Raw genomic sequence first — 15351 nt, 5'->3', positions numbered from 1 at the left:
ATCTGGCAAATGGAGTATAATGTGGGGGAAATATGAAATTGTCCATTTTGGCAGGAAGAATAAAAGAGAGGCATATTATCTAAATGGTGAGAGATTGCAGACCTCAGATGCAGAGGGATCTGGGTGTCCTTGCGCATGAATCACAAAAGGCTGGTGTGCAGGTACAGCAGGTAATTAGGAAAGCTAATAGACTGTTATAATTTATTGTGAGGGGAGTTGAATACAAGAGTAGGGAGGCTATGCTTCAGTTGTAGAGAGCATTGGTGAGACCACACCTGGAGTACTCTGCATTGTATTGGTCTCCTTATTTAAAGAAAGATATAAATGCGTTGGAAGAAGTTCAGAGAAAGTTTACCAGGCTAATACCTGGAATGGGCGGGTTGGCTTGTGAGAAAAGGCTAGACAGGCTATCCCCTCTTTCTGCCACACACACACACACACCCTCCCCCCCCCCCCCCCCCCCCCCCCGCCCCGGCTGCCTGACTGACTGACTGGAGTTCAGAAGAGTAAGAGACGACTTAATTGAACCATATAAGATCCTGAGGGACCTTGACAGGGTGGATGTGGAGAGAATGTTTCCTCTTATGGGAGAATCTAGAACTAGGGGTCACTGTTTAAAAATAAGGGGTCACTCATTTAAAAATGGAGATGAGGGGAATTTTTTCTCAGAGGGTTGTGAGTCTTTGGAACTCTCTTCCTCAAAAAGCAGTTGAGGCAGAGTCCTTGACTATCTTTAAGGCCGAAGCAGATAGATTCTTGATTAACAAGGGGGTGAAAGGTTATCGGGGTAGGTGGGAATGTGGATTTGAGATTACAATCAGATCAGCCATGATCTTATTGAATGGCGGAGCAGGCTCGAAGGGCTGAGTGGCCTACTCCTGCTCCTAATTCATATGTTTGTATAAGTGGTCCGGAATTGAACATGTTATTCCTGCTTTGACTTTACCATCAGAATTTTCCAGACAAAGCTCGGAATTTAGAGTCCTGTCCTTTTAATGCAAGACACCGGATCCCGAAAGCTGAGATGAAACACCACATCACAATTTGTGCAGACAAGAAGGTTATTGAGGAGGATTTTGGTAAGAAAACATGCCAAGCTGTAGGGTGGTTTCAGTACTTTGTCGTATGTTTGGCAGGGCCACGACATACAAAGCCTGGCTAGACCATTGCACTCCAGTCTGCAGTGTGTTGGCGTGCTGTCGGGTGTGTGTGTTGTTGCACGCTCTCGATGGTGGTGATTGCAGCTGTATGGATGTCGATGGTTGTAGCTGGAGGAATCAGATGTGTCGTGGGTTCTCCTCCCTCCCAGAAACATGATAGGGTCCCCCTTGTCCTCACTTATCACCCCACCAGCCTCCGCATTCAAAGGATCATCCTCCGCCATTTCCGCCAACTCCAGTATGATGCCACCACCAAACACATCTTCCCTTCACCCCCCCGGCGGCATTCTGTAGGTATCGTTCCCTCCGGGACACCCTTGTCCACTCCTCCATCACCCCCTACTCCTCAACCCCCACCTATGGCACCTCCCCATGCAACCGCAGAAGGTGCAACACCTGCCCCTTCACTTCCTCTCTCCTCACCGTCCAAGGGCCCAAACACTCCTTTCAAGTGAAGCAGCATTTCACTTGCACTTCCCTCAACTTAGTCTACTGCATTCACTGCTCCCAATGTGGTCTCCTCTACATTGGAGAGACCAAATGCAGACTGGGTGACCGCTTTGCAGAACACCTTCGATCTGTCCGCAAGCATTACCCAGACCTCCCTGTCGATGGCCATTTCAACACTCCACCCTGCTCTCATGTCCACATGTCCGTCCTTGGCCTGCTGCATTGTTCCAGTGAAGCCCAACGCAAACTAGAGGAACAGCACCTCATCTTCCGACTAGGCACTTTACAGCCTTCCGGACTGAATATTGAGTTCAACAACTTTAGGTCATGAACTCTCTCCTCCATCCCCACCCCCTTTCTGATTTTCCCCCTCCTTTTTGTTTTTTTCCAATAATTTATATAGATTTTTCTTTTCCCACCTATTTCCATTATTTTTAAATGTATTTCTATCCATTGTTTTATCTCTACCTTTTAGCCTTTTTAGATTCCTTCACCCCACCCCAACCCCACTAGGGCTATCTGTACCTTGCTTGTCCTGCTTTCTACCCTTAATTAGCACATTCCTTTAGATAATATACCACCTTCAACACCTCTTTGTCCTTTTGTCTGTGACATCTTTTGGTTATCTCCACCTATCACTGGCCCTTTACCTAGCTCTCCTTGTCTCAACACACCCCCCCACTTAAACCAGCTTATATTTCACCCCTTTTCTATTTTTCCTTAGTTCTGTTGAAGGGTCATGAGGACTCGAAATGTTAACTGTGCTCTTCTCCGCAGGTGCTGCCAGACCTGCTGAGTTTTTCCAGGTGTTTCTGTATTTGTTTTTGTTTTGGATTTCCAGCATCCGCAGTTCTTTGCTTTTATCTCTGTGTCATGGGTTTTGTTTCATCAGAGGAGCACGTTTGCACTTTGGGTCACCAGCAGCTACCTAGAGGATGTGTCTGCATTATGCAGAACCACCTGCTAACCAAGAATCTGTACAGACTGTGCTGTGACTGCTGTTCCTGCATTTATCTCAATCACACTCCAGTGCGAATGCAACGTCCAAGCCTGATCTCAGCTCAGGCCTTCTTGTTGCCTCTGTCACCATCTGAAATGGCTATTCTGCTCCTAAAGGACTCCTTTAGCCATAGGCTCATAGATGTTTACAGCACAGAAGGAGGCCTTTTGGCTCATCATGTCCACACCGGTCAACAAAGATCTGACTACACTAATCCCATTTTCCAGCGCTTGGCCCATAGCCCTGGAAGCTATGGCAACGCAAGTGAATATCTATATCAGAGTTCTGACGAAGAATCATACGGACTTGAAACGTTAACTGTGTTCTCTCCGCAGATGCTGTCAGACCTGCTGAGTTTTTCCAGCTATTTTTGTTTTTGTTTCAGATTTCCAGCATCTGCACTATTTTACTTTTATCTGAATATCTAAATACTTCTTAAATGTTAAGAGAGTTTCTGACTCAACCACCCTTTCAGGCAGTGAGTTCCAGACTCCCACCACCCACTGGGTGAAAAAATTTCTCCTCAACTCCCCTCTTAGCCTTTTACCTCTTACCTTAAATCTATGCCCCCTGGTTATTGACCCCCCTACTAATGGAAAAAGTGCCTTAGTGTTACATTATTAGTCACCAATGATATTTCCCAAGTGAATATTTATCTCTAAGATAGTTATCTCTCAGCCAGGCAGGACAGACTCCACAGCATAGGTCTAGGACCAATGGTACCTGTGACATCAGCTCCCAGATGTGCCTAATGTTTTCTAATTGGAAACGCAAAGTCCTTGGGCTGGACATCTGGCAAAATGAAGGTCATATTCGGTAAACCTGGGGCCTCTCAAGTAATAGTTACTTAGCCTAAAATAAAAATTAAAATGAAAATAGCTGGAAAAACTCAGCCGGTCTGACAGCATCCGCGGAGAGGGATACAGTTAACGTTTCGAGTCCATATGACTCTTCAATAGAACTAAGTAAAAATAGAAAAGAGGTGAAATACTTAGGTGAAGTTACTTAGATTGCCCAGTTTGACTAAACCAGCCCACTCATTCTCACTGAAAGAACTAATGTCCTGGCACACAACTTCACAATCGCTCAGTTAAAGACAAATTGCTGCAGGTGCTGGGTATTTAAAAATAGAAAGCGCTGGAAACACTCAGCAGGTCAGGCAGCATCTGTGGAGAGAGGAATGGAGTTGACGCTCTGGTTCGATGGCCCTGTCATCAGAACAGGAATGGATTCGAAATGAGCAGCATTTAAGGAAACACAGTGTCAGGGAAGAAAAGGGAGGCAGGGAAAGGTCTGCAATAGGGTGGAGGGCAGGAGTGCTTAATTACTTCTTAAATGCAATCGCTGCTTTGCAGGCAAACCTGGCAGCTCTTCTGCGTACAGCGTGCAAGACCCTACCACCAACACCTACACCCCGTGAATGGATGAATGAATACATTTTAAAAAGTTCAGTGCTTCCCAAGATTTTTCCCGCTTTGACCCCATTTTAATGCCTCAGAGTTTGAGAGGCCCCAGAGTGAAGGTTTGGTGGGGTGGGGGGGAGCTGTTGAGTGGGGGTAGGGTGCAGGAGTTGAGTGTTAACGGAGTTGATGAAAACGCAGGGTTTCTACGAAAGATAAACACCTTTTGGCAGCCTCTCTTTTCTGCAGTAGGCCCGGTCTAGGAAAGCATTCCATTCATCACGCCCACCAATAGAAAGAAAAGCGAGGATTTGAAGGGGGCCCTTAGCTGTTGCCCTTCATTCTGAGCTCCACGGTAGCCATTGCTGCCCCGGAGCCCATGAGCCTAAAGCCTTGCCTTTGAGGGGGGTGGGTGGGGGGGGGGGGGTGGTCATGACCCACAGTTTGGGAAACCCTGGATGAGTTCATGTATTTGAGTCCTGATGGAAGCCCATTGATCTGAAATGTTTAACCCTCCCTCGACAGGTGCTGCCAGACCTACTGAATGCTTCTAGCATTTTTGGAATTTGAGATCTGTTTTGGTGTTGGTTGACAGAGGAACTGTGACTCTCTGCGCTCCTGAGAGTTGCTGTGGGATCCTTTGCATTCACTTGAAACAGCAGTGAAACCAGTTGAGGCTGTGGGTTTAATGCCCATCCAATAGCCCCAAGCCAGCTCTTGTTTTCGTTGGAGCAGAGAAGACTGAGAGGCGACCTGATCGAGGTGTACAAGATTATGAGGGGCATGGACAGGGTGGATAGGGAACAGCTGTTCCCCTTAGTTGAAGGGTCAGTCACGAGGGGACATAAGTTCAAGGTGAGGGGCAGGAGGTTTAGGGGGAATGTGAGGAAAAGCTTTTTTACTCAGAGGGAGGTGACGGTCTGGAATGTGCTGTCTGGGAGGGTGGTGGAGGCGGGTTGCCTCACATCCTTTAAAAAGTACCTGGATGAGCACTTTGCCCGTCATAACATTCAAGGCTATGGGGCCAAGTGCTGGTAAATGGGATTAGGTAGGTAGGTCAGGTGTTTCTCACATGTCAGTGCGGACTCGATGGGCCGAAGGGCCTCTTCTGCACTGTGATTCTGTGAACTCCCACAGTACTACGCTGGAGTGTCAACTTAGGTTGTGTGCGCGAGTCTGTAATGTAAATTAAATAATATTAACAGTACCAGTCACTTGAGCATTTCAAAAAATGATTGATTGATGAGCTTATTTGAATTAAGAGGATTGGTGCAAGTGAAGCAGCCTGCTGGGTATGTGGACTGGGACATTAGCCCAAATGATAGCTTCTACATGGTTGGCTCTTCCTGGTATCCAGCCCAATGGCCAAAGCCAACCTGCCAGCACTTCACCTAAGTTATGGGAGACTATTTAACCATGAAAGATATTTCAGGCAATGCTCACTACTTCCAGCAGATGTCGCTGGTTAGCAATTGAGAAGAGGAACCCTGGCTGATTGGGGGAGATCGAGGCTATTTATCACTGGCCTAATATGAGATCAGCTAACTTCGAACCGCCTAATACTTATCCCCCAGGGATATGACAGCCTCCTGTTCATGTGTGATGTGAAGCTAGAACAGCTCTTAGAGATTGTGGAATGGTAATCTTCACAGTTTTCACAATATACTTGCCAGTAATCATCTGCTTATTTCACAGTGAGCAGCGCTCAGCGAAAACCCTGTGACGTTCCTCAAAGTACTTGGCAATGCCCCCCACTTGAGGAAGACTGGGAGAAAGGTCGGTGCCGGACTTTTTTGCTACCATGTTGAGTTCCCCCTGCCCACATGGAATACCTCGTGTAAGCCCCCCTCTCTTGCACCTTTCCACCCCTGCCCCAAACTCTTAACTGGTTTCGAGCCCAGCAACACCCTCCTGTAATACTCATGTCTGTGTCGCTGGGCCAGTCCATTCAGCACTGCGCCCTCTCAAAAACCAGCTACCCCTCCAGCAAGGGGATGGGGGGTTAGTGAGGGGCAAAGGGAAGAGTGAGGGGAAAAGGGGGATGGGCGTAAAGACAAGGGAGTGAGGGGGGAGGGTGGGAGCGAGGATTCAGGGACGAGAGGAGGGGAAGGGGAAAAGGACGACAGAGGGGGTGGGGTAGGAGGAGGGAGAAGGGCGAGTGGAGAGGGGTAAGGAAGAGTAGGACGGGGGGAGCCAGTATGGAAGAGCTGGGGAAGAGGCGGGGTAGAAGAGGAGGGTGGTAGAGGAGTTGGGGTAGGAAGGTGGGGAGCAGCAGGAGGGTTGGGAGGTAGGAGGAGGACGGTGGTGGAGGAGTGGGGTAAGGAGGAGGGGAGCACAGATAGGAGAGAGGAGGTTAGGGAAGGGGAGGAGAAGGGCAGCGGGGAAGAGGGTCACATCTGATGATAGTGTAATTGAGACATCCAAACTTGATTGGGTGCAGTCAAATTGAGAGGCGGGGGCAAAGAGAGAGAAAACAATTTCACACATCATGGGACAGGAACTATTCACTGAAAATCTGCAGTAGGTTAAACCTTTGAATTTTGCTGCCCAGAAATAGAGAGTTATCTCTTATTCTGAGCTCCATTTGCTGAAGTTGTCTTCCAGTAGCATTCAGCCTTTAAACCAGGTCACAGTGAATTGTATCTATTCTTCTTTCAATCTTTACCAGTAGTGGGCACTACCTTAACTGTGTATCGATGCAAGGTGCTTTCACCTTGGCTAATAAGCAGGGATAAATGAGTCACGCCATTTTGGCCTGTGCACTGCTGGCACTATAAGGTACAGGAGCATAAAGCTTTGATCTTGGAGCTATTAACTGCATTTGGAATTTGTTGCTAACTTTTTTATTTTGCTGATGCCCTGCAGATGAGGATGAATCACCTGGAACTTTCATCTATGGCTACACCAATCTAAACAAAAACTGCATCAAAGCCAGGTAACTAGCCTTGTATGGACTGACTCTGCAGAGGATTATCTGTTGCTGGGAGCGTGTGTCTGACCTGCGGTGTTTGTCTTCTTCTGACACTCTGCTCCTCCTGCAAGCTGTGTATTTTGAACTTGGTGTAAGCAGCTGCACAAAGTACCAATGCTTACAGAGAACTTTCACAATAGCCTGGCAGACAGACCCATGAAATAAGCAGAGGTTTCACGCCTGATCATTTTCAAACTAAATTCACATTGACCAAACAGCCCCACGGTAAAGTGCAATCAGAGGAGGAGTGTGAAACCTGAGATTAAATTCAGATAGTGAGAGAGGAAGGGCTTTAACATCTTTGAAAGTAGAGAAATCCCCAGCCCTGGGTGAAATGTATGCTCAGCTGCTAAAATTTGCCAGGGAAGAATTAGCAAAGGCTCTGACCATCACTTTCCAAAATTCTCTGGCTACAGGAGTGGTGCCAGAGGACTGGAGACTGCTAGTGTTGTTTAAAAAGTGAGAAAGGGACAGACCGAGTGATCACAGACCAGTCAGCCTAACCTCAGTGATGGAAAAATTATTAGGAAAAAAATTCTGAGGATAAACCTTCAATTGGAAACACACAGATTAATCAAAGACAGTCAGCATGGATTTGTTAAGGGAAAGTCATGTCTGATTAACATGATTGGATTTTTTTGTGGAGGTAATAAGGAGGGTCAATGAGGGTCATGCATTGATGTAGTCGATATGGATTTTAACAAGGCTTTTGATAAGTTCCCACCTGGCAGGCTGGTCACAAAAGTAAAAGCCTGTGGGATCCAAGGCAAAGTGGCAAGTTGGATCCAAAATTGGCTCCAAGGCAGGAAGCAAAGGGTAATGGTCGATGGTGTTTGTGTGACTGGAAGACTGTTTCCAATGGGGTTCCACACAGCTCAGTATGAGGTCCCTTGCTTTTTGTGGTGTATATCAATGATTTGGACTGGAATGTAGGGGATATGATTAAGAGGTTTACAGATGATACAAAAATTGGCCGTGTGGTTGATAATGAAGAAGGAAGCTGGAGACAGCAGGAAGATATCGATGGACTGGTCAGGTGGGTAGAAGAGTGGCAAATGGAGTTCAATTCAGAGAAGTGTGAGGTAATACATTTGGGGAAGGCTAACAAGGAAAGGGAATTCACACTAAATGGTAGGATACTGAGAAGTGTAGAGGAACAGAGGGACCTTGGAGTGCGTGTCCATGTAATGGGTAATGGTCGATGAGTCTGCCTCCACACACAGGTTACTCTTATGATTCTGGACAGGTGCATAAGGTGTTTAAGAAGGCACACGGGACACTTGCCTTTATTAGCTGAGACATTGAATATAAGAGCTGGGAGGTAATGCTGGAACTGTCTAAAATACCAGTTAGGCCACAGCTAGAGCACTGTGTACAGTTCTGGTCACCGCACTATAGGAAAGATGTGATTGCACTGGAGAGGTTTCAGAGGAGATTTTCCAGGATGTTGCCTGGACTGGAGAATTTTAATTATGAGGAAAGATTAGGCAGGATGGGGGTGTTTTCTTTGGAACAGAGGGCTTCTGCCTTTTCCACCCTTCCAGGCTGTGAGTTCCAGATCCCCACCACCCTCTGGGTGAAAGATATTCCCCTTGAATCCCCTCTAAACCCTAAATCTATGCCCCCTGATTATGGATCCTTAAATCAAGGTTAATAACTCCTTTCTATCCACTCTACCTGGACCCCTCATATTTTATACACTTCACCTCAGCCTCCTCTGTTCCAAAGAAAACAACCCCAGCCGATCCAATCTTGCCTCATAATTAAAATTCTCCAGTCCAGGCAACATCCTGGAAAATCTCCTCTGTACCCTCTCCAGTGCAATCACATCTTTCTATAGTGCGGTGACCAGAACTGTACACAGTGCTCTAGCTGTGGCCTAACTGGTGTTTTAGACAGTTCCAGCATTACCTCCCAGCTCTTATAGTCTAGACCTCTGCTAATAAAGGCAAGTATCCTGTGTCCCTTCTTAAACACCTTATGCATCTGTCCAGAATCATAAGAGTAACCTGTGTGTCAAAGCAGACTCATCGACCATTACCCATTAGATGGACACGCATTCCAAGATCCCTCTGTTCCTCTACACTTCTCAGTATCCTACCATTTAGTGTGGATTCCTTTTCCTTGTTAGCCTTCCCCAAATGTATTACCTCACACTTCTCTGGATTGAACTCCATTTGTCACTCTTCTACCCACCTGACCAGTCCATCGATATTCTATATCAACCCCATGCTGTACTTCTCCTGGATGGGGGATGCTGAATGCATGTGTTCTAATTGCCAATAGTAACTAATTCACTCCTTGTGGGATATGCAAAAATTCACCATGTCTGTTTTAATTGGAATTTGAATTTAGCTGATGTTGTGTAGCAGTTAAAAGGCTTTGCAGCTGGAGCAGCAGGAATTTCATTGTTGTCTCATCTCTAGTTCTGTTTCAGCATATGAAAACAACCACAATATTACAGCTGGGGTAAGAGCTCCCAAGTCTTTTCCAGAGCAGCTCTCCTCAAGTACGCGTGTGGGATCCATTCCGTTTGTTCGGCCTTGGAGAATTGGTAAGGGTGAGAGGAGAGTTGGCGACTGCAAGCAGTCACTGGAAATGATGTGTTACTAGCGGGGACATTGTTGTGTCAATTGTTTCACCCTGGCTTTATTTTCTGCAGCCTGTGTGTGAATTGGCTTGTTATCGATCAGTCTGTTCACAAACCGGGGAAATTACCGCCGTTAATCATTCAGCAAATGCACTGGCCCCGGCATTTGCCGGGAGCAAGTGGAAGGGAGACGACAGACCCAGCGGCTGGGGAACGCGGAGGTGCTGCTGATTTGAATGGCAGGACCATGCGTTTGAATTCCCCCCTCCTTCAGCCAGATTGAGAGGTAGTTGCTGCCAGGCAGTGAGGGTGAGGGAGTAGATAGTGATGGTGGGTGGTGGGGGTTGTCTCGAGATTGGGGGGACGGGTTTTCACAGGTGAGGGGGACATTGGGGGCTGCTGTATTGTCTGGCACTCTTGTGGGTCTGAACCAAACTGTTCATTTCACAACTTTGGTATCCAGTTTGACCCCAAGGTGAGCTTCTAACTCCATATACACTCAACCACCAAGGCTGCCTATTTCCATCTCTGTAACTTCACCTGTCTCAGCTCATCTGCTGCTGATCCCCTCATCCACGCCTTTGCTATGTCTAGACTTGACGATGCTCCCCTGCCCAGCCTCCCATCCTCTAAACCTCAGCCCATCCAAACTTCTGCTGTCCATATCCTAACTCATGTTAAGTCCTGTTCACCCGTCACCCCTGTGCTCGCTGACCTACACTGGCTCCCAGTTTGGCAACATCTCAATTTTAAAATTCTCATCCTTGATTTCAAATCCCTCCATGGCCTCACCCCTCCCTATCTCTGTAATCTCCTCCAGCCCCTCACCCCTCTGAGATCTCTGCACTCCTCCAAATCCGCCCTCTTGAGCATCCCCGATTCTAATCGCTCCACCATTGGCGGCCGTGCCTTCAGCTGCCTGGGCCCCAAGCTCTGGAATTCCCTCCCTATCCCACTCCACCTCTCTACCTCACTCTCCTCCTTTAAGACCCTCCTTAAAACCGACCTCTTTGACCAAGCGTTTGGTCACCTGACCGAATATCTCCCTCTGTTGCTCAGGGTCAAACTTTGACCCCTCTCCTTTGAAGCACTTTGAAACATTTTACTATGCAAAAACACTGCATGTCTCAATGCTCACTCTGTGAATGTGGTGGCTTTCTGACGTTTGGATTGCTGAGTTTTATTTTCAGTTATATCGTCTGAAAGCCACTAGCTCAAGATCAGCACAAGGAACATCGCAGTGGACTCTTGTCGGAGTTTGCAGCATCGCGGATGAGGGGATGTAGGTTGCCTGCACCCTGCTTCTCCCACTCCTATCCAAGCACTGAGAGCTAACTGCTGGCAGCTCTGTGCTGTTAGCCGTTAATGTGAGTTAAAGCCTGGTTGCAGTTGTAGGTGCCTCGCTCCCAGAACTTGTGTGGGGCCCTGCTTCTGATGCACCGATCCTCCAGTCAGCCCTTGAGCTACTGCAGCCTGAAAGCTTGCAGACTCCTAGCTTACTGAGCAGGTTGCTGTCTGGATGCAGAGCAGGAAGGGCTGAGCGCAGCAGGTCAGTCAGTACCTACATAGGCGAAACGAGGTAAATTCTCAGGACCTGAAATGTTGATTCAGCTGCTGTCCCCTCTTCCGCTGGCTTACTGAATGTCTTTTTGCTGCAGATTTCCAACCCCTGTGTTTCCAAGCTTAGAATGATTATAGCACCGACGGAGGCCTATGGTGCTTGTGCAGCTCTATCCACAGAGCTATCCAATAAATCCCACTCCCCTGCTCTTTTCAGTAAACAATGCGAGGGATAGGAACAGACTTCAGAAGGGTGTTGACCGATTGATGAAATGGGCAGGCACCTGGTTGGTAAAATTGAACACGGAGGAGTGTGAAGTGCTACATTTTAATAGGAGATAAGGCAATATGAACTCAAGCGAGTGCAGGAGCAGAGAGGCCGGAGAGAAGGTGGTGGAATCAGTTGGGAAGATGGTTAAAAGGCATGCGGGATCCTTAATCGAGACGTAGAGCCTATTGTGTGCTGCGCTGTATCATTCAGAGTATGACCATAGCACTAACCTCTGTGCTTCTGTTTCAGGTATGACACCTAAAGTGAAAGAGCTGTCTGGCCTCCCACTACAGTCTGTGAGTGTCAGGGTTGATAAGTTTGTGACACCTGGAAAGTCTGGCAATCTCCTCTCCCCTCTTGCAAATCCCGGAGTGATTTTTGCCATCTCCTTGTAGAGGGCAAACGAAAAATAGGAGCTTTTTTTAAAAATTCATTCCTAGGATGAGTGTGCCACCAGCAAGGTTAACATTTGTTGCCCAACTCTAATTGCCCTTGAGTAAATAGTGGTGAGTTAAGAGCCAACCACATTGCTGTCGGTTTGGAGTCACAAGTAGGCCAGTTGAGGTAACGACAGCAGATTTCCTCCCTGGGAGGACTTGGAATCATAGAACGTTTACGGCACAGAAAGAGGCCACTCGGCCCATCGGGTCTGTGCCAGCCGAAAAACGAGCACCCCCAGCCTCACCCCACTTTCCAGCATTCGGTCCATAGCCGTGCAGGTTACAGCACTTCAGGTGCACATCCAGGCACCTTTTAAATGGGTTGAGGGTTTCTGCCTCTACTGCCCTTTCAGTCAGTGAGTTCCAGACCCCTACAACCCTCTGGGTGGAAAATCTTTCCTCATCTCTCCTCTAATCTTTCTACCAATCACTTTAAATCTATGCCCCCTAGTCACTGACCTTTCTGCTAAAGTAAACAGGCCCTTCCCATCCACTCTGTCCAGGCCCCTCACAATTTTGTACATCTCAATTAAATCTCTCCCCAGCCTCCTCTGTTCCAAGGAGAACAACCCCAGCCTATCCAATCTCTCCTCATAGCTGCAATTTTCCCAACCTGGGTGGCAACATCCTTGTAAATTTCCTCTCTACCCTCTCTAATGCAATTACATCCTTCCTGTAATGAGGTGACCAGAACTGCACACAGTACTCAAGTTGCTGCCTAACTAATGTCTTATATAGCTCCAGCATAACCTCCCTACTCTTACATTCTAATGAAGGAAAGTGTTGTTTTTACAACAATCGGGCAGTTTCATGATCATTACTTTTGAGTTATTTTAATTCCAGATTTGTTCATTGAATTTAAATTCTTCCAGCTGCTGTGGTGGGATTTGAGCTCACCTCTCTGGAGCGTTAGGCCTCTGGATTACTAATGCAGTAGCATAACCGTTGTGCTACCATCCCCCCATAATGGTAACTGAATCTGTGTGAGGAGCACCCAGTGCTGTAGGGTCAGGTCCAGCAGAGAGAACCTGTCTCTGCATCACTCTGCCGAGCACTACCAGGGTAAGGCTCCATTGGCCCTGCCTGCACAAGGTGTTCTAACAGCAGCCCTCAGCAGAATGTTTCTTACTGTGTCAGAGTAGCACTGGTATAGATTGATATGAGGCCCATTATGCTGGGCACTGTCCTGATGCAGACAGACACAGCAGCAGCATGGAGTGTTGGCAAGTTGCTGCTTGTATACACTCCTGCCACTTGGGGATTGAAGTACTGAAATATCGAGGGGACGTCTCCGTGTTATGCAAGTTGAAGGCCATTCGGCATTCTCTAACCACGCATTCACCTCCTCGTTTTTCAGCCCATTTCCTCTGTCGTGGAGACAACTGAGAAGGGAACCTAAAGGAGAAGACACTACTGTTTTAGACAAGGCTTGGATCTGCAGTTGAATTTGTGCTACTGGTTTTAAGTTTCTGTTGCTGCAGGAAGCACTGATTGAAATGGTGGAAAGACTAAATTGTCAGTCAACGGACTTGCATGTTGTCAGCTAAGTGAATCATTTTATAATAGAAACGTTCAGTTGTCTTACTGGAACCTGTCTGATGCTATTTCAAGTGACTTTTGCAAAATCATCTGTTCTCATCTTGTGTAAATATTACATTCCATGATGTAACTACACTTCCACAGTACTTCATTGGCTGTAGAGCGCTTTGGGACATCCTGTGGACATAAAATGTGTTATATATAAATGCAAGGCCTCCTTTTTATTACTGCACATACAGAAAGCGTTGAAGTCAGCAATCAGAGGACTTGACCCTTGTGCCACTCCAAACTCCACCAGGGAGGGGATTCGATCACTGAGTGATCAGGAGAGTCCCAGGTGCCACTAAATTGTATTGCTTGACCTAGATTTCCAATTTTTCAGGTAGTTAGTGCTGATGGAGCTGTCTCTGTTCACCAGGCCTGAGGTTTGAAAACATATAGCCCATCTACCATTGACTTCCAAACTAAACTCTTAGTGCTCCAGGTTTATGATGACAGCAAAACCCAATTGTGCTTACTTTCTGACATGCCTCATAAACTCGCTCTGTATGTAACTTTGTGTCTTGACCTCTCCCTTCCTCCCTCTTACCCCTGCAAAGCCTCTCTGTGGGTTTTCTCCTGTCCCTCTCTCTCTTTCCTCCTCTCCCTCCCCTCCCCCCACTCTCTCTCTCTCTCTCTCTCTCCCCCCTCATGCTCGCACTCTTGGTCTCTCGTGCAGCTCTCTCCCTCCCTCTCTCAGGTGCACCCCTCACTCTCTTGCTCCCTCTCTCTCTCGCGCACCCCTCGCTCTTGACCTCCCCCTCCCTCCCTCCCCCTCTCTCTTGCGCACACCCCTCACCTTCTTCCCCTGCCTCCCTCTCTCGCGCATCCCTCTCTTCCTGTCACTCTCTCTCTCCCTCGCACACACCCTTTACTCTATCTCCCTCCCTCGCGGGCATCCCCTGCACCCTCTCTCCTCTCTTGCATGCATCCCTCGCCCCTCTCCCTCCCTTCCTCTCTTGCATGCTTCCCTCCCTCTCCCTCTCTTGCATGCATCCCTTGCTCTCTGTCCCTCGCATGCGTCCCTCGCTCCCTCTCCCTCTGAGGCAGGTGTTGAGGGAACCAACAAGAGGGAAAGACAACCTGCCTGCCATAGGTGCATCTGTCCATGACAGTATCGTAAAGTGACCACCTCCCAGTCATCGTGGAGATCAAGTCCCACCTTCACATTGAGGATACCCTGCATCGTGTTGTGTGGCACTACCACCATACTAAATGGGATAGATTTCAAACAGATCTAGCAACTCGAAACTGGGCAAACATGAGGCGCTGTGGGCCATCAACAGAAGAATTGTACTTGAACACAATCTGTAACCTCATGACCCGGCATATCCCCCACTCTACCATTACCATCGAGCTAGGGGGTCAACCCTGATTCAGTGAAGAGTGCAGGAGGGCATGTCAGGAGCAGCGCCAGGCACACCTAAAAATGAGGTGTCAACCTGGTGAAGCTATAACACAGGACTACTTGGATGCCAAACAGCGTAAGCAGCAAGTGATAGACGGAGCTAAGTGATTCCACAACCAAAGGATCAGATCTAAGCTCTGCAGTCCTGCCACATCCAGTCGTGAATGGTGGTGGACAATTAAACAACTCACTGGAGGAGGAGGTTCCACAAATATCCACATCCTCAATGATGGAGGAGCCCAGCACATCAGTGTAAAAGGTAAGGCTGAGGCATTTGCAACAATGTTCAGCCAGAAGTGCCAAGTGGATGATCCATCTCGGCCTCCTCCGGAGGTCCCCAGCATCACAGATGCCAGTCTTCAGCCAATTCAATTCACTCCACGTGATATCAAGAAACAGCTGAAGGCACTGGATACTGCAAAGGCTATGGGCCCTGACAATATTCCAGCAATAGTACTGAAGACTTGTGCTCCAGAACTTGCCACGCCCCTAGCCAAGCTGTTCCAGTACAGCTACAACACCC

At 47.8% G+C, this 15351-nt stretch overlaps 1 protein-coding gene across 1 annotated transcript in view; it reads left to right on the top strand.

Annotated features, from left to right (window-relative positions):
* The window catches only part of LOC121273203, a 74399-nt gene extending 60929 nt beyond the window's left edge, over positions 1 to 13470 (top strand). Inside the window, exons 7-12 of the mRNA XM_041180195.1 lie at positions 953 to 1079; positions 5706 to 5786; positions 6876 to 6945; positions 9408 to 9535; positions 11652 to 11698; positions 13200 to 13470. Coding sequence (XP_041036129.1) covers positions 953 to 1079; positions 5706 to 5786; positions 6876 to 6945; positions 9408 to 9535; positions 11652 to 11698; positions 13200 to 13241 — 495 coding nt within the window. The 3' untranslated portion in view covers positions 13242 to 13470. The remainder of the gene's footprint in view (positions 1 to 952; positions 1080 to 5705; positions 5787 to 6875; positions 6946 to 9407; positions 9536 to 11651; positions 11699 to 13199) is intronic.
* Positions 13471 to 15351: the final 1881 nt, after the last annotated feature.

This window comes from Carcharodon carcharias, chromosome X (assembly GCF_017639515.1).
Source record: "Carcharodon carcharias isolate sCarCar2 chromosome X, sCarCar2.pri, whole genome shotgun sequence".
NCBI lineage: Eukaryota > Metazoa > Chordata > Chondrichthyes > Lamniformes > Lamnidae > Carcharodon > Carcharodon carcharias.
This window is presented reverse-complemented; position numbering and strand designations above follow the sequence as displayed.